We start from the raw sequence: 24,060 nt of genomic DNA on the forward strand, positions 1-24,060 counted from the left end.
TCCCTTTTGCCTAATACACAACTAGCACACAAGAGTTTCAGAATAAATATTGGTGGCAAGAATACACACTATTTAGGTAACAGGATTATTCTTTGGTCCCATGTTTAATCAAGTTTGTGAATTAACCAATATTCTAAGCTGGTGAGTAGTGTACTTCTTTCCACCTTTTAAGATAAATATATTATCTACTAATTTTATACCTACTAAATGTATCCTCTAGATCATGGGGGGTGGGTACCCTGCTTTAGGGAAAGGGAAATACCAGGCCTAGAGTCAGTATTTTAAAAACATAAGTGAAAATATTATCTGGGCCTTCAGTAATTTTACCAATATATATCCCAACTCCATGGTTACCTATGATTTCTATAGTATGGAATTAATAGCATCATGAAGATTTTATTTAGTGTAGAATAACAATAAGTTTCTGCCTGTAGCTGAAAATTTCCAACATACAGATTACTTTTACATAATCTTTAGAAAATGTTTGTGAGAATATATTGTAGATATTTGCAGTAAGAACATTGAGTCTCTTCTCCCTTTAACAATGGTTCAAGTCACTTTTTTACACATCTGTCACAGGCAACTATATATCCACTCCAAAGTTTTCCCAATTTTTTTATTCTTTGGTAAGAAAATGTGCCTCAGAGAGAAGTTAAAGCATCCCGAGCTGAGCACAGACCAAACTTTATTCTGACCCTATAACATCACACAAACTATTTACAAAGTAAACCTAAATGATCCAGTGTTAACTTTTTACATTCAGGTAATGCAATTTTTAAAAATATATAACACTTACAATTGTTTATAAAGTTGTCTGTTTCTGTCTTGTTGATTTCTGAAATACACAGAAATGGTGAATAGAACAGGGCCAGCACATCAGAATTTCATAATGCCTCTGAGTACTTCAAATAGGAAAGGTGGTTAATTCTAAGACAGAACCTCTAGGTTGTAAAAACAAAAAAACAAAACAAAACAAAAATAGCAACACAGTTTATTATAGACAGAGTGTGGTCATTTCTTGGGAAAAGGACGATCTAAGCAGTGTTTCTTAAACTTTAGTGAGGATAACAGTCACATGGGGAGCATCTTTATACTGGCAATTCCCGTTCTTCTTCCCAGTAATTCTGATTCAGTAGTTTTGTGATGAAACACAGAAATCTGAGTTTCATACCAGAAAATGAGATGTGGTATTTCCTCCTTTTGGGGAATACTACTTTAAATCATGTATTGATTCCCTAAATGTAATGATATGTTTACTGACCATTATTTCAGATTTTTTCCTTTACTGAATTCATAGGCATAGCCCCATTTGTATAACACACATGAGTAGCAGGTCTATAAATCTGTCCCCCATTTAAAAATAATGTTATCCTTCTCTAATTTTTCTTTCTGCAAATTTAGGAAGACAATTTGCCCTCTTTTCAACTCTAGCCCATGGCTCTTTAGCTTATTGACTTCTCAATGATCAGGCCCTAACCCTATGCAAACACTAAGCCAACCAACAGATACATAAAACTCTATGCATTTAATGTCCTGATTCAGTAGAGTTCCAAAGACCAAAACTATTTTCTTTGCATATGGCAGAATAGGAATTCTAAATACAAAAATGTAAATGTTAATTTTTCTTTCAGTATTTAAAAGTGTTGATATGCTAGAAATCTATATTCTAGAAGTACTTCTTTCTGACTTTCTCTTCTGGCTGTTTTTGGGGAAAATGGCTCAAATAAGAAAGTGACCATTTATTCTCATTAAATATTAAATACCATCACCACTAATCTCCCTGTTTCAAATAACCTGTTCTCCTCTATCTCACCCTCTTCCTAGAGAAAGTTCTGGCTTTGCATGTTGATACTACTAACAGGGTCAGCTTAATGGATGTGTATCTACATTGGGTCCTGAACTCAGCATGACTTTGCACTTCATTAAATGCGCACTCTTAAAGTTCTTGATATTTTTTATTTCATAACTTGTGCTTTAAAAATAGAATAATAGAATAATGGGGCATGGTGTGAGCAGAAGAGATACACACAATATGTGTCCATGAATTCTTAGCTCTCCATATGCATGTATCATTCATGATACACTATGAACTCAAGAATCCTGGTGAATCCACAATGTTCAGCAAACTCAAAGTAAGATAAATGTGTGATGTCTACCACTAAAGAACCAGGGAGCACTGTCAGTCCTATTTGAAGCACAACTTGCTTAGAACACAGAAAGAAGGTAAGCATTCTACTAGACACACACCAAGTGAGCCTATTATATCCTTTCTTGCTCCCATTATGTCTTTTTATCAGCCAATAGATTCTGCTGAAAATAACGACATAGAAGGATTTTTTTAATTCTTCCTCACTTAAGCTGAAGATAGATAGTATTGGTAAAATGTGCACATATCAACAGGGGAAACAAAAATTGTCAAGCCAGCTGTGTATACTGTTTCCATTGATCTGTTAGCAACTAAATTCGTGCATGTGTCAGCTATGAAATACAGCTGTATAATTTTCATAATTCTGCATACTTAGATGAGATTACATTTACATATGTAATTGATATTTTACAATATGAAGATGAATAATACAATTCTTGCTAGTAATTTAAAATTTTCATTTTTTCACTTAGAATGGTGTTAATTAGCAAATAAAAACACCATGGCAAGTCAAGAGAGACTGTAGAAAAAAGTCATATTTTAATACTCTTAACAGTATTTTTTTGTTGTTTTTTGAAAAGAGTCCAAAATTTTGTACCAGGCTGCATAAGTTATGTAGTTGGTCCTAATTACTCAAGCCTTCCTTCCTAAGCAAGCAAGGTAGGTGATCATTGGGTCAGTTCTCTAGTTAGGTCTAACAGCGTTGATGTTAGCAACTTATGTTCCTACTTTCTACTTATACCATATCCAATACTGTGTCCACTAGCCACATTTGTCTAGTGAGCTCTTGAAGTATAGCTAGTCTAAACTGAATGTGCTATAAATATAAAATATACACTAAATTTGAAAGTCTTAGTACAGAAAAGAAAGAATATGAAATGTCTTAGAAATAATTTTTCACCAAAAAAAAAAAAAAAAAAAAAAGAAATAATTTTTCTATTGACTACTTGTTGAAATAATACTTTGATATATTGGGTTAAACATCAAATTATTTAAATGAATTTCACATTACTTTCACTTTTTTATTGTGGCTACTAGAAAATGTAATATCATATGTTTGGTCCACATAATATTTCTATTGACTAGCATTGTTGTATAGCACACAACTTGACTCTTAACCAAACTTTACTTCCATTGAGGATCTCCTGTTTCTTATTTTCTAGTAACAAGGACCTATCCCTGCTTATTTTGTTCCCCTACCCTCAACAAAAAACTCAGACTTTTTAAATTAGTTGTAAAATATACCAAAAATAACTGAAAATACATTATAAACTTTTCATTGGTAAATGGTTTAAGGGAAGAAGCTGTAACAAGGTATATCAATGAAACTTGAAGGCAAACATGTGGATGTCATGACCCTTTCCACACATCATACCCTCAGAACATAAAATGGAAGTGACAGGAAGAAGGAGAAGAATATACAAAGCCATTTTCTTCACTTATAATTGGATGCTATAGCTGAAGTATAAGACCCAATACAGGAAAGAACCCAGGCCCAGAGGTAATGACAGACTTGCATAGGAAGCCTAAGTTTAGGGTAGTATTAAAATACTTCATTAGTACCAATTTAAGCCCAAAAGAAATGTTCTGTTGTGGCAAGACTCCATAATTAAAGGACATCCAAAACAATTTTTAAAAATTAGTGCCTAAGGGGCACCTCAGTGGTTTGTCACTTGAGCATCTGACTTGATTTTGGCTCAGGTCATGATCTCAGGTCATGAGATCAAGCTCTACATCAAGCCCTCTCTCCCTTTGTCCCTCCCATCTTCCCCTAAAAAAAAAAAAAAAAATCAGTGCCTAAGACCAAAAGTAACATGGAGCTGTTCTATATGTAAGAGAATTAAACTAAATAAGAGAAATAAACTTACTTTTAATTTCAACTGATTCAGGATCTAATTTAGGGGGTCCTACAGCATCTTGCAGCTTTTCAGGTAGAACATGTTGAATAATTTTATTGATGGCTTCAGGATCCTCAGTAGAGTGAAATCTAAAAATCAGCAGCATATGAGCCAACACTCCATGTTCCTCTTGACTGTGGACCAAAAAGAAAAAAAAGAAAAATACGGTTTTAAAAGATATAGTTCATAATTAGATTTATGGTAATATAACAATCTATTTTTTCTTTATCATCCATGTAAAACACATACACAAAACAAATCCATAATGTAATTGAAAAGATACAATTTATTTTCTTCTATATTCCTATCATTTATCACATATAAAATTTCCAACTCAGCCTCCCTGATAGTAAGCTAGTATGTTTACAGTCTCCCTTAACACCAAAATATCTAGTTATTAATATAAAAAGACACTCTCTTGTCAACCATTCAATACTATCCAATATAACATATGGTCAATATGAAATCAATTCTGGCTTTGGCTTTCAGGCTTAATTCCCAGTGGCTTAAATCCAATGATATCTCCTAAGCAACATCATGCTCTCCTAAACAACTTCTAATCGTAAGGATATTAGGAAGCTTAACCAAATCATCTTGACTTCATGTGATTATAATTTCAAGGTAGAGCATTAATTAGCCTTAGCATTGTTTGAATGAATTACTTGGAATCATCTTCGACCTCTCTTTCTCATTCTCTATTCTAGCCTCTTCACATACAATTAGTTCTCAGAGATACAGTCCTCACCATACAATGTGTTGACTTCTCATTTAACATAAATTAATATAATATTATTAGTATTAATATATTATTAATATAAATTAAAACCTTATTTTTAGAGGTCAGCTTTGTTTACCAGTTATAAATTTGTTACCGTTTGATGATCCATTCTCTCTGAAACAGTGCTTTCTTCAAATATACCCTTGTGTGTGCAAAGAGATTTAAATATATGTTTATCATAACCTTGTTTTTCAATATCAGAAAAAAATATGTAACAATCCAAGTGTCCATCAAAAGTCATTGGCTAAATCAACACAATGAATTGTTAAGAATATGTGTTATTTCTGGAAGTGGAATTATTGGAGAGGGAGTTTTGCTTTCTATTTTATTTAATAGCATGTTATTTGAATTTTATATATAAGTTTGTACTGTTTTTGTAATCTGAAAAAAACAAATAGGACTTTTTTTTAAAAAGATTTATTTATTTATGCTGAGTGAAGTAAGTCAGTCGGAGAAGGACAAACATTATATGTTCTCAGTCATTTGGGGAATATAAATAATAGTGAAAGGGAATATAAGGGAAGGGAGAAGAAATGTGTGGGAAATATCAGAAAGGGAGACAGAACGTAAAGACTCCTAACTCTGGGAAACGAACTAGGGGTGGTGGAAGGGGAGGAGGGCGGGGGGTGGGAGTGAATGCGTGGCGGGCACGGGGGGTTATTCTGTATGTTAGTAAATTGAACACCAATAAAAAATAAATTAAAAATAAATAAATAAATAAATAAATAAATAAATAAATAAATAAATAAAAGATTTATTTATTTATTTATGATAGACATAGAGAGAAAGAGAGGCAGAGATACAGGAGGAGGGAGAAGCAGTCTCCATGCTGGGAGCCTGACACGGGACTCGATTCCGGGTCTCCAGGATCGCGCCCTGGGCCAAAGGCAGGCGCCAAACCACTGAGCCACCCAGGCAGGGATCCCCCAAATAGGGCTTTAATGAGATTATTGTTATGTATCTCACCCCCTTTCACTGACTAAGCAACTCTGTACAACAATTCTTTCTTCTTTCTTCTTTCTCTTAAACTATTCCTATACTGACTAATAGAAACAAAAACAAACAAAACCTTCTCTCTACCCCAGCTATTCAATTTATGTCTCATCTTCTTATCACAGCAAACCTTCTTGAAAGGGTAAATTATACTCTGCCTCATATTTAGTTCCTTGCAAACTGCTACCTCCTCTTCCATTCCACTGAGTCTTTTTTCTACACTAAATGGCTTCCTTATTGACATATCCAATGAATTCTTTCCAATCATATTACTTGGTCTCTCAGGAGTATTTTGTCAATGCTGACCATTCCATGCTTGAAGCTTTTTGTCTTTCATGTCAGTGGTACCTTTCTCATGATTTCTCTTTTTCCCTTCTCCTTCCCTATTTCGTAGGCTCCTATTTTTCCCCCAACTCCAGATACCAAATACTTAGGTATTGTTTTCTTCAGATTTTTTTAAGATTTTTTTGTATTTATTCATGAGAGACAGAGACAGAGAGAGAGACAGAGACACAGGCAGAGGGAGAAGCAGGCTCCATGCAGGGAGCCCAACATGGGACTGGATTCCGGGTCTCCAGGATCATGCCCTGGGCCGAAGGCAGTGCTAAACCACTGAGCCACCCCGGCTGCCCCTTCAGATTTTCTTCATCATCATTTTTTTCTTTGCATTACCCTTTTTCTGAGAAATTCCATTTACATCCACACTTTTCAGTATTTTGAGTTGATAATGAGCAAAGGCTCATCTTGAACTCAGTTCCTTTTTCCTTCCCTGAGTAAGACCTGTATTTTAGGCTCATGTGTCTCCTACTATCTCAATTCAGCATCTCTAAGATTGATTTCATCTTTCCTACAAACTTGCATTTCTTTCTATTGATTGCAGAAGAAATACTAATGAGTAGAAAGATTACTGGGATGAAAAAGTAAACAAATTGGAAAGTGATTTGGAAGGTAAAACTGGTAGAACTTAGTTATTCATAAAATGTGAGAAGCCCGGGAACATGGAGGAGCATAGGATGATGTCCAAGTTTCCCATTGGTGTTGTTGGGTTTTACCTGAGTTAGAGAACTTTCTGTGGAATCTCCATGTGGAGATGTGCATAGTATATAGTTCTGGAAATCAAAAAAAGCAGTTTAGATGGAAATAGAAATTTGGATTTCAATAACATATGAGGTCACATGGGTGCATGAAGTCTCCTTGAGAGAGTGGAAATTTAAGGATTGGAGAAGTACATACAGATCCAAGAGAGAATAGTATTTCAAATGCCAGAGAATATAGACTTTTCAGAAGACAGTGGTCAAAGTAACACCACAGATGTCAGCTAAGTGATAGATTGAGAAGGAACTCTTGGAGTTTTTGACATTGAAATAATACTGGAAACAGTTCTAATTCTATTTTTGAAAAATACAAATAATTTGTATTAAGACAATATATTAATTAAGACCCTCATATAGTATTTTGCTTAAAATATTATGCTCTGAGCTTCTATTTATTGACGTTGATTATTAGATCTGGAATTTTCTTAGGTAAATATTTGGAGCAGAAAGGGGTAGAAAAGAAAAAATAAAACTGATAAAGAGAACAACCAAGAGTTTAAGACAAATATCATCTACTAAATCATTTTATATAGGGGACAATTGGCTATTAAACTAGGAATACGGTTTAGGTTCCTACTTATGCTAATTAGTTTCCAAAAATACAATTCAATAATATACCTCTGTCTCTGGAAATCCATCACCTTGCAAATGCTTTCTTATGGATTTAGAGAATTAGTAAAGCAAATTATAGCCCATGTCTTAGAACAGTTGTCAAATGAATGTTGGTTTAATTGAATTATATCATATCATTAACATTTCAAATAGTATTTATTACTGACCAAGTTAACAGTTTTATTTTTAACTTATATTCAGAAATTGTAATTTTAGATCTACATACCTGAACTTGATAATGTGAGACTTGACAAATTCTTCCCTCAATGGAGAGTTATGAAATGCATTTTTCACCTGTTCCAAAAATATTCAAAATATGTCAACAAGAATAATTTCCTGCAAGTCATTTTAAGCTCTATGGAAAATTTAAAAATAAAACAAAACAAACAAAAAACAAATCAGAAAGCATTAACCAACATTTTACAATGCATTCAACTAGAAAAATCTCGAAGAATCTTTTCTGGTATTCTACTCAGTGATTTCAAATGAATCCTGTCTTAGGAGTTACAGTTTCTGGGAACGATAGTAGTGGGGCCAAGAGTGCTATTTGCTGTGGTACACTCAGAAAGATACTAAAAAGAATAAACACGTTTATTTTAAGAGGAAGTCTATATCTCATGCCCTGAGATACAGACTTACTTCTACTATAGATAAACAAAAGAAATGAAATAATTCTGCCAAGTGATGGTTGGGTCATAGATATGAGTGTGTGACAAGTATCACATGGTTCTTAAAACCAGTGGAAAAGTTGCTGAACATCCTGGCATAACCTGCACCTAATTCAGGACTCAGAATGGTCTTAGAAAGGTCTGTGTGAACTAGGATACTTAGCCTAATATGTTCTGTAAGGTTTATTTCATTTTTAAAAAAAATATTTTATTCATTCATGAGAGACAGAGAGAAAGGCAGAGACACAGGCAGAGGGAGAGGCAGGCTCCATGCAGGGAGCCTGATGCAGGACTCGATCCCTGGACTCTGGAATCACACCTGGAGCCAAAGGCAGATGCTCAAATGCTGAGCCACCCCAGGCGTCCCTATAAGGTTTACTTTAATAAGGCAGAAAAATGTATCTTGTGGAAATATTTCTTACTACTACAATTAAGAATTCTAGCCAACTTAAATTTTTAGTTAAACGTGTCAAGTTTACTTGATTTCTTGACTTCCGTGTGTGACTATCGACCAAACACAGTCACAGCAAGCTGGTGATTGACTACAGAAACAATAAGCCTTTTTACTCACATTTTTTGTTGACTCCTCTTTCTTTGTGCCCAAGGGGAGTTACTTCAATTATGGGACAAATCAGCATAGTACAAGTGAGTACTTGTGACCCCTAATGACCACATTCACTTGGATATTTTTATTTGAGGGCTTATATTTAATCAAATAATTTCAAAATTATTGTTAATTTTGAAGAGTGTTAGAGTCCTATTCCTTTATACGTAAATCATTCTGGATGTTATAAAATTTATTTTAGTGAATGGTATAAAAGACAAGGAAAATAGTTGCATCTTTTCTTGACCATATTAGTTCCATTTTCTTTCCTTTATTTTATATATATAGCTCTAGAAAAGAGTTTATTCAGATATTTCCCTGATTCAGTGCTTATACATACTGAATTTGTATTCAACCAGAATTTGAGCTCCTTCTTATCAAGGTATTGAAATCCTCAGGCTTCTAGTCTATCAAGTAGTTTTTAGGTGGGTAACTTCCATTATTTTCTTACTCAGGATATGGAAAATGGAAGACAATTTTGAAATTAGTTGAATGCCTTAATTTTCACAAACTTTGTGAAAGAATGAAAATCAGTAGTAGATGGCTCCAAAACTAGGTATCCCAACTTCTAGGTTAGGCTGTTTCCCATCACATCATACCACTAATTACCTCACAGACTGTCAGGAAAAGTCCAAGTGATTCTCTAAGTAATCTGATGGTGATTAGAAATCATGACCCAGGCTCTTGTTCTCTTGGCCTATACTGATCATTTTTCTACTTTTTAAAACATTTAATTCATCTCTGAGGATGAATGTTGAAGCCTTAAATATAGAGATGAGTATCCATGTGTCTCCTATAGACTTATGTACCCAAAAGTAATCCAAGGTCAGAAAATTTTGTTGTTGTTTTTTTTAAAGATTTTATTTATTTATTCATGAGAGACAAAGAGAGAGAGAGAAAGAGAGAGCCAGAGACACAGACAGAGGGAGAAGCAGGCTCCATGCAGGGACCCCAATGTGGGACTCGATCCTGGGACTCCAGGATCATGCCCTGGGCTGAAGGCAGGTGTTAAACCGCTGAGCCACCCAGGGATCCCCAGGTCAGAAAATTTGAATATGAAAATACTAGTCAAGTATGTGTCTGAATAGTTTCAATCTTGTGCTCAAAGGTGTCTTCTCTGAGATACAGCAGTCATATTTTGGGTCATCCTCACATTCCCAGAATTTCTGGACTCTGCTGATCAAAATTGTAGCACTAGCTTTGGAAGAGTGAGTGGGAAGGACATGAAGTAAGGGATAAAGTTTACTTGGTTCAACCTTGCAAGGCATACTCTCCCAAGTCATGTATTGTCATTTTTGTTTTATATTTCTCTGGTAGGGCTGCTTCCCATTTTTCAAAGGTATGCAAGATCAGTTGAATGGATGTTTTGAAACCTAGGTACCAAAAAATACCATATAAAGTGAGAGCAAATGCCCTAGAAATGGAGGGAAAATGTGCTTACCATTGATTCAATTTTCTGACTCATTTCTGTGAAATTTTTAGAAGCCTCTTTTCCAAAGTCATCATACAGTTTGTTACTTGTAAATGATAATGTGCCATAGTAATTGTAGGTCTTTCTTTGATCTATGAAGAGAGGGGAGAAAACCATCATACTTTTCACCAGATGTGTGTAAAGCATCATTATTTCTATGTTTGGTGGTTGCTAGAAAGACTGAGACTAGAGAGAATGGCCCTACCCCAAGTCAACATCTCCATCATCTTGCCCTGAGTTCATGGTTATCTAAGAATAAAAGACACCAACATTCATCATCATAAGATTTAGAGTGTAAAAGCCATAAGTTATGCCTGGTGTTCCTGCAGGCTAATTAGTCATGTGTTACCCATTTCTGAATTAGCATGAGAGGCAGCAAGTCATGCCATCTGAGCATACAAACAAGAATGGACTTGGAAGTTTCCCAAGAGTAAAAGCACTTTTATATTGCAAAAGTAGATTTCTCCCAATTCAATAAACCATAAAACCATATCAATTCTGGCCACAAGAACTGTCATATAAGAAAATTTATTTGAGGTAAAGAAGATGAAAACGCTTGGTGTTCAGTTAGAGAGCTAGACCTACCATCTGACATAACCTTAAAGTGACACTTGGTTTTTACCTGGCTATGGTCAGGTATGGTCACTCCATTTATTTTCTCCCAACAGCCACAGGGATTGTCTTGTCTTGCCACTGGCTGCACTTTCTGTACCCATTTTAAGCAGCCCACATTTTTGGCCCACTGAAAATTAATGCATCATTCATCACCCTTCTATACATGAAGCAAGCATGGAACCCTAAGATTCATTCATTCAACAAATATTAATGCTGACTACCTTTTCTATGACTCTGTATTGAGTATTAGAAATATAATGGTGTGGGAAGCCCCGGTGGCCCAGTGGTTTGGTGCCGCCTTCGGCCCGGGGTGTGATCCTGGAGACACGGGATCGAGTCCCGCATTGGGCTCCCTGCATGGAGCCTGATTCTCTCCCTCCCCCTCTGCTTGTGTCTCTGCCTCTCTCTCTCTCTCTCTCTCTCTCTCTCTGCGTCATGAATAAATAAATAAAATCATTTTAAAAAAGACATATAATGGTGATCAAGACAGTTGTGTGTAGTTATTATAGGATAATGGAATGTACTTCACCCATCTTCGATTTCTCTCCTTTTCTCTCTTGCTTCTCATTCTTTCCATCTTCACTTGAACCCAAGAGGAAAAGGAAACTAACATTGGGCACCTGTGTCCCAAGTACATTCACGTATCTCATTTAATTTACCATATCTCATGAGAAGGCAGTATTGTCCACATTTAACAGATAAGGACTACAGTCTCCAAAATGTAAGTAAATTGCCCAGCCGTAACATGACATAGCCAGAAAAGACAGGACTGGGTTTCAAGTCAAGGTCCAGCTCTCAGAGCACAAATCCTCTTTACGTACCACTTCTTGGGGTGGGAAAAACTACTGGAAATTTTCAAAAGAACTTTCTGGCCATCCAAAGGATTTGGTTCGAGTAGGAAAGGATTTGATAAGGCTGGGAAATGGCCAGTGATGCAAATAGGAGATGGATGGCAGCCTGAAAGGTCAGGGCCTCCTGGGAATTAGCCACCGAAGTGAGAGGCTAAGGAGGTTTTGCCTTTCTCCCTCTTTCTTTACCTTCCTTTCATTAAATGGCCTTCACCTGAATGGCCAGAGAGACCTGAAAGGCAGGCAAAACCCTGGAAATACACATAATCTCGAGTAAGGTTTTTAATTTATGGAAATATTGAACACTGGGTCTAAATTGAGCCTAAGAATCTGCATTGCTAACAAACTCCCACGTGATGCTGCAGGTGGCGGGACCTAATCCCTCACTGAAAAGTTAGTGTCTAGAGAGAAGAACTGACTCTTACATATTGGTCCTGTTCTCTTTTAAATTATTAGATTGATATATTTGAAACTGCCATTTATATAAGCCAAAACTGGTCAAATACCGACAATTTCATATGCTTCAACCAAATGAACAACTTGTCTGTAGTCAATATTTTACTTTGCTCAATAGACTCAAACAGGTCACTAAGTCAAAACATATTCCCAGTTGCCAGAATTATATGGCACGTGTAGTTGTCGGAAAATATTACTGGGAAATATTAACTGAAAAGTAAGAAAAATAAGGATGAATATTAGTTTGCTGATAAGTTTCTAAAAAGTTTGTGAATCTGTAACCTACATGGATGTTGCTCATAATAGAGTCACCTTCTGTCATTTAATTCTCAGAGGGGCAGAAATGCAGCCCCAAAGGCCCCTGAACACCAGCTGCACACACAATTCTATGCTGCCCTGGGCTTTATGCCAAATTGATGGTTTTTTTCAAGATGAGTTACCTCCAACTTAATCTATTTCTGTAACTCTTTAGTTTACTTTGGTTATCTAGCTCTGCCAACTGCTAAATGCTTATATGCTATATTCACTCTATTCTTTGTGTCTCCAAACAGAGGGCAGATCACACATGCAAGACAGTAACACGTATCACAACAATCACTGTTTATTCAGGTGTGCTGTGTGGGCAGTGGATGTTGGGTGTTCCATAATACTGCACTGATCATCCAGACAATAGGGCCCAGAAGGAGGTTACTGGAAAAATCTTGCCAGGTTTTCATTGTTATGTGTGTGAGCAAGATGGCTTGGGAAGAGGCAAAGGGAGAAGCAGTAAGAAACATTTTCTCTCACTGAGGTAATGAGACCTCTAGCTTTACTAGGGATCCTTTGTGAAGCCAGACAAACTGAAGTCAGCTCCCATGAAAATATCATAAGTACGATTCACTAATCTTTATCATTCAGTATTCAATACATATTAATTAAGTATTTAATATGTGCCAGGATCCTGCTAAGTTCTGGAAATACAGAAATGAACAAAATACAGTGCTGGGCATCTGTGGGGAGGAACAATGATGTCTACAGTATAATGAGATGATATATTCATAACAGAACTGTAGAATTAAAAAGTCATTTTAGCCACTTTTTTTTCTTTTTAATTAAAAACATGCTCCAGAGAAATAACCAAAATGTAGATACTCCAAAGTTTAAAGACTTGTGTGTGGGTAAGTTCTACCAAAAAAAAGAGTCTTTGCTTTAAATATTTTTTCTTCAAACTACCCCAAAATGATCTACCTTGCTTTAGAAATTGAGATTGGAATTGAGATTGTGTCTGCTAGTGGAAGAAGATAACCAATTTACAGATCATTATGTCTTTTTACAGGAGAGCAACTTGTGCAAATTCCCAATTAAATTAGAATCAAGTAATTAGCTTCTTTGGTTACAGTGTCTTGAACATCAAAGCATTAGGTAGTCACTAAGGGAGATATTAAGCCAATAGGTCGTAGTAGAGTCAACTAATTATAACTTGAGGCAGAGTAGAGGGAAACTTCAGAAGGGTTATTACACCCTGGAAGAACAGTCCTAAAGTACCCTGGGGACCTTTCTAATAACAGAGCACTCACGGTTCATCTAGTTGTGAGATACCTGATTACCACAGAGTTAACCTCTTTATAATTAACCTTCTCAGCATATCCTATCTCCTTTAATCACATGCAGTACAACCCAAGATGAGATTTAAAATAACAGAAATAGGCACTTACTAAACAATATATCATTATGAGCATTTTTCCAGCTTATTAGTACAGAATAGAGCCAACTTTTCTATGATCCTTGATGATGTAATTAACTTGGGGGCTCTCAGGATTTCAAATAGTTGGAATAATTTTAAATCAAGGCGATTGCCCTACATCCTCAAACAACTCAACGCTACCTCTCCTATGGTCTTTTCCTATGCAATATTTGCTTATCGCTTATTAATGAATATAAAATCTAGCATGCTATTCCCAGCAGGAAACATTGCTCCATCAAAGATAGAAGAAAAAAATCCTCTTTGGCTTGTGAGGATTGAGAAAAACAAGACCGTTTGCAAAGGATTCTTTGAACTAGCTATGCAAATGAGTTGCAGTCATGAATGAATAAGCCTGAGACAAATCAAAACAGGAGTGCACATGAAGGAATATTTGGGGGAAGTCACATGATGCTAGGGCAGCTCATACTCACTATATCTCACATAATGAACAGTAAGTCCAATGCACACCGCCAGAACAATCAGGGAGATAAAGGTGATGAGGCCAATAACCCAGGGCTCCAAACAAACTCTCTTCCTCTTCTTCACCACAGCTGGCCTGAGCAAGAAAGCAAATAAATGGGTTATATCACATGGTGCACCCCACCTACCCCTTAGGTAAAGCAGATATGTCCGGGGAATTCAGGACACTCAGGGTAGAGTCCCATTTTGGTTTAGAACACATCCTGGTTTGCAGGGTGCTGAAGCCAGTCCTGGCTCTGGTTACCTGATCTTAGGCAGGTAATTTGACATCCCTGTGCTTATTTCCTCCTCCATAAAGTGAAGATAATAATGGTAGTACCCATCTCATGGGATTGTCATAAGGATTAAATGAATTACTCTGTATAAAGTGTCGACGACAGTGTGTGACACGTAGAAAGTACCGTGTATGTGTTAGCTATGATTTACTGAGCTGGCTGTCCAAAATACTAAGTGTAGCACAGTTGGAGCTATGCCAATGTTTAAAGCCTGTTTTTACCATTCTAAAATCTTTTTTTTAATTATTTATTAATTTATTCATGAAAGAAACACAGAGAGAGGCAGACACACAGGCAGAGGGAGAAGCAGGCTCCCTGCGAGGAGCCCAATATAGGACTCGATCTTGGGACCTCGGGATCACACTCTGAGGCAAAGACAGACGCTCAACCACTGAGCCACCCAGGCATCCCACCACTCTAAAATCGTAAATGGCCTACAAAATACGTTACAGCTTGAGCCATACTGTTCCAGATAGAATTTCTAATTCTACCCTCTATTTGTCTGATTTATTTACAAACAAACTTTGAGGACACACTTAAGAGATAACCAGAGCTCTTTTCTAAAGAACCTGAGTGCTTGCACTCTAAACCTCAGTAACGCTACAGGAAATCCTTTCTGCGTAAGATTCCCTCAACCTCTCCCATTTATTCTGCCTTCAAAAACATGTTACTGAAAACTGTTGGTCAGCTGGGTTTTTGTTTAATTAGTATGATTGCTGTTCCCTTGTGTTATAATAGTTACTAGGCGAACTCAAAAGCTAGAATAAAGAATAAGAAGTCAGAGTTAGCTAAGGAGTTTGAATATGAAGCTGTTATTTTACATTTCTTGAGGTGTTTATCACCCTGGTACAATCCCTGGCATGTACGCTTATCTTCAGAGCACCGTCTGCTACGTGAGGACTGGGAGGAAGTGTAGTACTATCCTGAGGAGCACAGGACTTCAATCAGAACCAGAAAGATTCTGAATCCAGCTCTTTCCTTAGCATCTGTGCAACTTGGACAAATCATTTAAATGCTGTGCTAAGTTCTTTATATGTTAATAAGGGACAGTATAGCCCTTGTGTCTAAAATACCTGATTGATTGTGGGATCCTCAATGAGATCATGAGTGTGAAACTTCTTGCAAACTGCAAAGCTATTTTTGCAATAAATAATTTTTGCTTACAAGAATCAAGGGGACTCTGTTTTGGGTTATGTAGGACCAACATGTGATATCATTTTGGTCCCTATCACACCGTCATCACACCCTGGCTCTGCCTTGATGTTTTGTTCTATGGGAACATGGTCACAGAAGTCAATATTGTCATTCCTGCTACATGACTCTGCTCCTCCTGAAGGCACTGAGATCTAGGGAAAGGCTCCAGAGACTCTACTTAGGTCTCCTGCCTTGTTCTTGTGATTTTCCAATGGGACTGTAGCCAAGGACATTTCATCTTCTTCTCCTCCATCTCTTCAATCTTCAGTGCTCCCTTGAGTGATATTCCAAACACCTGATCCTAAAATGGCAATTACTGCAAGATGAAAAGATCGCTCCATGAGGAGTTACTAATTTTTTTTGTGCAAATGTGCTTAAGAAACCTAAAAACGATCACTGTTTCTTCTTCTCGGAATGCTTGCCATTCACCTGTTGCAGAGAAAGGAGATGCATATGGCAGATGTAAGCAAAACTTTGGGGGAAATACGGGAAGGGAAGAGCTTTTCAACTGACATCAAAACATGCCAGATAAAGAATATGAATTTGTAATTGTAGCAAATGTGCTACAATTATCAAAAATGTATGATCATTGTGTAGAGTTGTAAAATATGGCAGAAGTTCTAATTGTTCTATAACTTTTAATCAAGACAGAAAGTAAAACGGAGCAGCTGGTAAATTGATGGGATAAATTTAGAAATATTAACATGGAAATAGTCAATGATTTATTAAAGGAAAAAATACTGCAGAAAATATGCATTCTATATTCCAGTTTTTTTTTAAAATAATGAAACTGTGTATGTACATAGCAAAATGTATACAGACACAAAATTACTAAGAGCAAGAACTGTAAGAGCAGAAATAAGAAAGAAACTTTAATTTTATTTACTTTCTGTATGATTGTGGATTCTTTTTTTTTTTTTTTTAAACCAGAATCATTACGGCTTTTGAATTAAACAAAAGAGAGATTTTAAAAAGGTAAAAACAATTGAAAAGAAGATTTTACATCTTGTTTCTGGATTTCCCATCACAACTATGTCCAAGGTATTGATGTGTTCTCCTTTCCTGACCCCCACCTTTCACAACTATTTTAGTGATGCTGTCTTTGGTGGCTTTGGAGGAGACAAGATGGGTAGCATGGGATAAGAAAAAAAAAAATCCATCAAAAACACTTTGATAAACAATTAGGAGAGTCTTATTCTAAGTCCTGCCACCAACTTACTTACTGTATAATCTTGTACCACTAGATTCAATTCTCTCTCTTATTTTCTCCATGTCTAAACCAGAGGTGATAATTTCAGACCCCACCTAACATGATTAGCTATGTAGAGATAAAAATGATGAAGTTTTTTTTATTACTTTGAACTCACAAGCAGAAAATCATCAGCAAGGACTATTATTATTATCATCATTATTTTAATTATTAATAATAATGGTAATGACCACATTACTGAGATGCTTGTCCTTTGAAACATTATCCCTTCCCTTTCCAGTCTGTATGGCATTGCTTTTCAAACCAATCACCCTGCTTCTTAATTACTTTTTTTGTTCCTCTCTTAGAAAGAGATTCAATACTCTGGTAATGTGGTAGAAGTGTGCTCAAAAAAATAGGTAAAATGGAGGAGTAAATCCATATTACATATCAATATACCCTCGATTAACCCCTCCTGTATATAAACCCTTGTCTCTCTTGTAGCCTGTTGAAACTTAATCTTTTCAGGTAAAATCACCTTCAGACAGATTGGATAAATTCTTACAGCTTTGATGGTGTCAAATTTCTTTTTTTCTATGATTTTTCCTTTCAATTTGAAGACATATGTGATTAAATGATGAATATAGCAGTGAAAATATGGGTATATTTTTATAAGCCTAAAATTGCCAGAAGACAAGTAACATGCCCAGAGTTGTATTATCATTATCACTTCTTAACGTGTCATTTTGAGAATAGTATGAGGGACAACTGGCTGGCTCAGGGGTGGAATGTCTGCCTTTGGCTCAGGGTGTGATGCCGGGGTCCTGGGATCGAGTCCCACATCGGACTCCCTTTGGGGAACCTGCCTCTCCCTCTGCCTATGTCTCTGCCTCTCTCTGTGGGTCTGTCATGAATAAATAGATAAAATCTTTAAAAATAAAAATAAGAGTACTGAAAAAGAAAAACAGCAACCACAACAAAAAGGCAAGGGCAAAAAAATTTAAAAAAAAAAGATACTAAGGCAAATACACCCCTTGGCAAGCATGGAGAGTAAGTCATGGCTCAGAGTGCTGCAGAGGAAAGTTTATTGGAACAAACCCCCACATAACACCACCATCGTAGACTGATTAACAGTGGGTCTCAAACTCTTTGCTCATCCTCTGTAATGACAAGCAGCACTGATATTCTTAGACTACATGTTTCGTCAACCCAGTCCAGCTAAGATGTTTTTAAATGAACATGTGCATGGTATCTATAAAGCTGGTGGTTCCAAAGCATTATTATCAAGGTCAGCAAACTCTTCTATAAAGTTCCAGATAGTAACTATTTCGGGCTTTCTGGATCACATATTCTCTTTTGCAACGACTCAGCTGTGCCCGTATAGCCACAAAGCAGCCATAGACAATATGCAAACAAATGTGCCCAGCTGTGTTCCAATAAAACTTTATTTCTGTATACTGAAATTTGAATTTCATATAATTTTCTCTTGTCATGAATAGTTTTCTTCTTTTCAGCCATAGAAGTATAAAAATCATTCTTATCTCAAGCACTGTATAAAAACAAGTGGTGGACCATAGTTTACTGATGATTGACTTAAGGAATAGCCTACAAGTCAATGCTAATTGTGTTGGGAAGCCATAATAATCTTTTCACTTTCTAGTCTCATCTGCATGGCAAATTTAATGTAGTCTGTCTCCAATCCCATTGCCACTGATTTTGTTCTGGAATTCTCACTTAAACTTGTCCTATAGCTTAATAACAGGTTTCTCTTCTGTCTTCATAATCTCTAAATCATTCTGCATTCCAGACAGTAAGCTGTCTTTCTAGAAATGATGGAGCCAATGTCTGAGACTACTAGAAACTCAAGTTGGCCTTAGTTGCATTCATCTTTTCCCCATGAGCTTTCAGGCTCTTTGCCTTTGCCTCTGCTTGCCTCCTACATGGAGTAACAGAGTTTATGCTTTGCTTGCATCTTAAAAGCTCATGCGTATTTAAGAGCCAGTTCAAAAAATCCCCTCCACTTCAGTTAGGCTTACCCTGAGCATCACAATAAGGTACATATTTTGGGCTCCTTAAGGACAGGGACTGAGCCTTACTTATCTCTATATTCTCCAATCACATGCTCAAGATATGTTCATAGAAGGAATTGAATTGAAGTTGACTAAACCAGATTAAACTGACTATTTGTCCACACCACAATATGGGTTTTCATATCTCTCAAAGCACTTCTGGTTTGCCTTAACTTGGCATATTATACACAAGGAAAGACAGGTCGGACATTGTGGATTATAGTCACTATTTAAGTAAAACCCAATCTCCAGAAAACATTTTATATAATGTCAAGTTTGTAATTAATATTTCTATATCACCTGTGCTTAAAATACCTGATTTTCCAACTGTTATTTGATCTATCCACTGTAAAGTGTTATCATAGTATAGAAAGTGACAAATGCAAATGAGGGCACATTAATATCAGGAAACACATTATTATTTGAGGTTACTGAATATCTGCATATTATAATATCAAAACAAAAGCATGAAGAAAGATACTACAATGAAGTAACAACCTAGTACCTTATGACATTGTTAATCCCCTAAATCAGTCCTTAGGACTTAAAATGTCAGTTAATAAATATTCAATTTTTGTTACATTTTTGCAACTAGCTTATTTCTTTAGCTTATTGAGTTGTGCCTGCTTTTCCTATCCACACAAATACTTCAGGTGCTTTCTCCTCTGTGAAAGACTCAAACCAGCAGGCATTGGAGAGACCTTTAATCTTTCTTATATTTTGTTGAATGAGACTATAAAAATATACAGGGTGGAACTAAAATTTGTGTATGTGTGAATAGATCATATCTTTTCATTGCTGGGTTATTTTTTTAAAGAAATATAAATTACTTCTCATAAAATTGCAAAGAACATATTTCTGTCCTATTAATTGCTATAGAAACATACCTATAAAGTGTCTAATAACATCAGCCAGGCCCTTGGACTGAACTATGTGTGCATTCTCAAGAATGAAAACTATGAATGGTTCTCCTAGAAAAGTTACAATTACAACAAGGTAGTTGTCTAATTACCAGAAAACCATTTCCATTTTCTCTTTATAGCACTAAGATAAGTGGTAAGAAACCCATTGTTTTTATTATAAATATTTTAATTTATATTCCACCCTGTTCTAGATTAGCTTAAGGTAACTACTTATAAGGAGATACATACATATGAGTAAAGATATGTGTGTGTGTATATATATGTACATATATATATATACACATATATATGAATGAGCAACACTAAAACCACATTAATTACCACCTAGACATTTCCTTAAATCAAGCCACAAAATTTGTAGCTTTCCAGCAGCCAACTCAAAAACAAAAACAAACAAAGCAAACGAGCAAACCCCGTTCAGGTACATTTTTCATGGCAACCACAGGATAAACAATGAGCAATTATTCAGTAACAATACAATTCTTTTCCTCATAAAAAAAAAATACTATGTAATGTAATGAACTATATTCGCTACAATATTCCTAATATTGAAACAAAAATTAGTTTTATAATACTCTTAGTGTTTCCTTCAATATAGGCAAGTGACATTAATTACTATTTAATAAAAGCAATTTGATAGTGTGGGGGAAGGGGCAACATGAATCATTCATACCAATCTCTATGATAATATTTTTAAATATCTGACAATACTCCTTAATTATTATTAAATGACTCCTTAATGGTATCTTCACATTATAAAGTATTTAAAGATTATTGAAATTGTAGGCACAAAAATAGAGTATTATTTGGTACAGTAGTAAGTTTTTAATGAACATTGTGACAGAAGACCCTACCACTCATTAACTGCTAAGTTAAGCAAAGCCCACAGCTTACCCATTCCTATATTTAATCAACCATAAAACTCAAGTGATAATATCTTTCTTTCCACCTACTTTAAAAGGAAGTTGTGAAGATCATGTATGCAATCATAAGACTTTGTTAAATATATGATTTATATTACTGGCAAGTATCAGTGGCACCTCAACAGTAAGGAATGTCTCTGATCTCCATTGTGTGATCATCAAGGTATTTATTAAGTTCCCAGCCAGATACGGTGTAGCACAGGAATCTACAAACCGAGATTCAGGTTGACACTTTGCCTGACCTCTAGAAATGTACAATCACAGATAGATATGGTACAACAAAGTTTAAAGATATTATTAAGTAATTATGTATGGGTTTATAGACTCATAAATTGAGCTATTTCATCTTTAATTCTACTAATATATTTGCTTTCTTTTCCTCAAACTCTTTCTACTTCAAGATAATAAATTGGCATGATCTCAATAAGGAACTTTAAAAGCGATGGTTTCCCACAGAAATGTTGAGAAGGGATGCCATTGCAGCTAGTCATAGGGAATTGTACACACTTGAAAACATGTAGGAAAAATAAAAATTAACAGAGTATGTAAGTATGTGGTGGCAGGTGTTATCAGAAGAAAAATAGCTGAGAAACCTAAGCTCAGAGACACTTTCGAGGCTGCTAATATAGACTTTCAGAAACTTTTTGTAATGTTAGATGTCTTCCTACCAAATCTTTCTCATGACTTCGTTTAGTTGCCTCCTATTACAATTGGCATTATATAGTAGCAATAGCTCTGAACTGTAAGACCAGTGACCTGCATCTTAGTCCTAAAGATTTTAGCTTAAGGATTAAGTCGTTTCATCAAAGTCTGAAGTTTCTTAGGTGAGAAAACTGAAAGTATATTCAACATCACGTAAGTTCCAGCATCCCTTAACCCTCAATTTGTATGATGTTGAAATGTGCTTTCATTTTCTTCATCTGTTAAAAAATGATGAGGACTTTAAATGATCTAGATGCTCTTTAATTTCCACCAAAGTTAGTATTCCATGCCTCACCTAACTTAAAAATGCTTAACAGTTTTATAATTAAAATTCAACATTTACTAAACAATTAGCTTTAACGTAATTTTTCAAATGTGTCATTTTTCCGATTGCCACATGCCAGATGACTGGAACAAAATAAGGAACTGCAATGGATTTTAAATAATACAAGTTTCATATAAGGAAGTCATAAACTTTTTTTTTAAGATTATATTTATTTACTCATGAAAGACAGAGAGAGAGACAGAGACAGAAGCAGGCTCCATGCAGGGAGCCTGACGTGGGACTTGATCCCGGGACTCCAGGATCACACCCCAGGCTACAGGCACCGCTGCGCCACCAGGGCTGCCCCAGAAGTGAGATTTCTTGATCAATAAATTTCCTGCCCCTGTTGCTGGCCTATAATATATGGAAGTGTTGAGTCTTAACTTTTGAATGCGATACCACATTAGAACCATAAAATTATAAAAGAGGTATTATTTTATCCAAAAGAATGAAATAATTTCAGTTACCAATGCTCATGGCCTTAATTCATATCCGCAGCTCAATTTACATGGCAAATCTTCAGACCCATATATCTATCTACTGCCTACTGCTGATCACAATAGGATATACTTCTCATCATTCAAACTTAATATGCCTGTAGATACTTATAGGTGTCTACCCCAAATATTTTTTCTAAATAATACAATGTTTGATTTTTGATTTGATTTGATATTTGATTTGATATTTGATTGAGCACACGACCATCTTGGAAAATAGAATATAGTGTCCCTTGTCCACAGGAGTTACCATGTGAATAATTTCTGACTAATGGAGTCTCTATTCCAGAGGGTAGAATCTTGATGTGCATTTCCTAGCTAGAATGCGTATGTGCTAGTTGGAGCTCAGGCAATCCCGTTGAGCCATGATTTAGAGGACACATACTCATTGCTGATGGGACAGCGCAAAGGTAGAAGCCTAGATTTACTTTGCGAATCTCCCTACAGGCCTGCCTGCCTCCAGACTTGTTTATATTAATTCCATTTCTTATAAACCACTATTACCCTAAATTTCGTGTCCCTCATACATAGCTAAGTCTGATGCTATTGCAATACGCAAAACAGATGAGTTGCAATCAAGGTAAATGCCAGTTTTATGTAATTATCTTTGAAAAAAATTATCTTTGGGAAACTAATTTTTTTATACTTTATATGGGAAAGATGATAAAATATCCTTACTTAATATTCTCTGGCAGCTGAGTTTAAGATACTCTTTTGATTATACTCTATGACTTTTAGCAAATGACTTCCATCTTACTTCTTAGGGGGGATAAAGATCTGTCTGGGCTTTGGCATCAGTTTAGATTCAGTTCTGGCTCTGCCTCTCACCCTCTCACGCACTAGGTGGCTCTGAAATTACTCTCTCTCAGTCTACATTTCCCCATCTACAGATGGGGCTAATGAAAGGCCTAAATATAGGGTTCTTCTGAGGGTTAAATGAAATAACACCCACAGAACAATTGGCATCAGGCCAGGCACACAGTAACTGCTCAACAAATGTTGGCTGTTGTCACTATTTCCTACTTCATGATGAGAAATTAATTTGTTTTCAAAGTGGGATGAACAATCCCTCAAGTTGCCTCCTGTGTGCCTAAGAGGATAAGGAGAAGATAGAGAAATGAGGCTCCCAAGCCTTAGTGCCACTTGACCCAGAGCAACTCTGCTCCATGTGTCAGGGGTTTACATTAGGTCTTATGTGCAAAAAGGAATTCAGCTGAGAAAGATGCATGTTCCCATACCTCTGGAGTATGTCTCCAGCTCTACGAATCACTTACTCAGAGATTTGGAAATCTCAGTCTTCCTAATCTTTGGCTTCCTATGTAAAAATTCATGGTAATATTAAAATTATCTACCTTAAAGGGTTGTTGATAAGTACCAAATAAGAAAATAAATGGTGGAATCATCTATATGGAATATATACATATTTTTTCCTACTCTATGTACCCTCTCTGAATTTTGCTAATGCAACCTGACAAGCTTTTAAAGTGAACAACTAATTTTTAAAAGGCCATATATTTCTATGTACATACTCACTCAAATGTAATGGTAATAACAATAACAATAGTATTTCCTGGGTC

General features: G+C 35.9%; 1 protein-coding gene across 1 annotated transcript in view; it reads right to left on the reverse strand.

The window, feature by feature from the left end:
* LOC144283726 (transmembrane protease serine 11E-like) overlaps window positions 1-24,060 on the reverse strand; it is a 42,648-nt gene that overhangs the window by 13,502 nt on the left and 5,086 nt on the right. The window contains exons 2-6 of the mRNA XM_077848208.1: window positions 14,338-14,462; window positions 10,235-10,356; window positions 7,748-7,815; window positions 4,015-4,178; window positions 797-835 (exon numbers count right to left, since the gene is read on the reverse strand). Coding sequence (XP_077704334.1) covers window positions 797-835; window positions 4,015-4,178; window positions 7,748-7,815; window positions 10,235-10,356; window positions 14,338-14,462 — 518 coding nt within the window. The remainder of the gene's footprint in view (window positions 1-796; window positions 836-4,014; window positions 4,179-7,747; window positions 7,816-10,234; window positions 10,357-14,337; window positions 14,463-24,060) is intronic.

Source organism: Canis aureus, chromosome 14 (assembly GCF_053574225.1).
Source record: "Canis aureus isolate CA01 chromosome 14, VMU_Caureus_v.1.0, whole genome shotgun sequence".
Taxonomy (NCBI): Eukaryota; Metazoa; Chordata; class Mammalia; order Carnivora; family Canidae; genus Canis; species Canis aureus.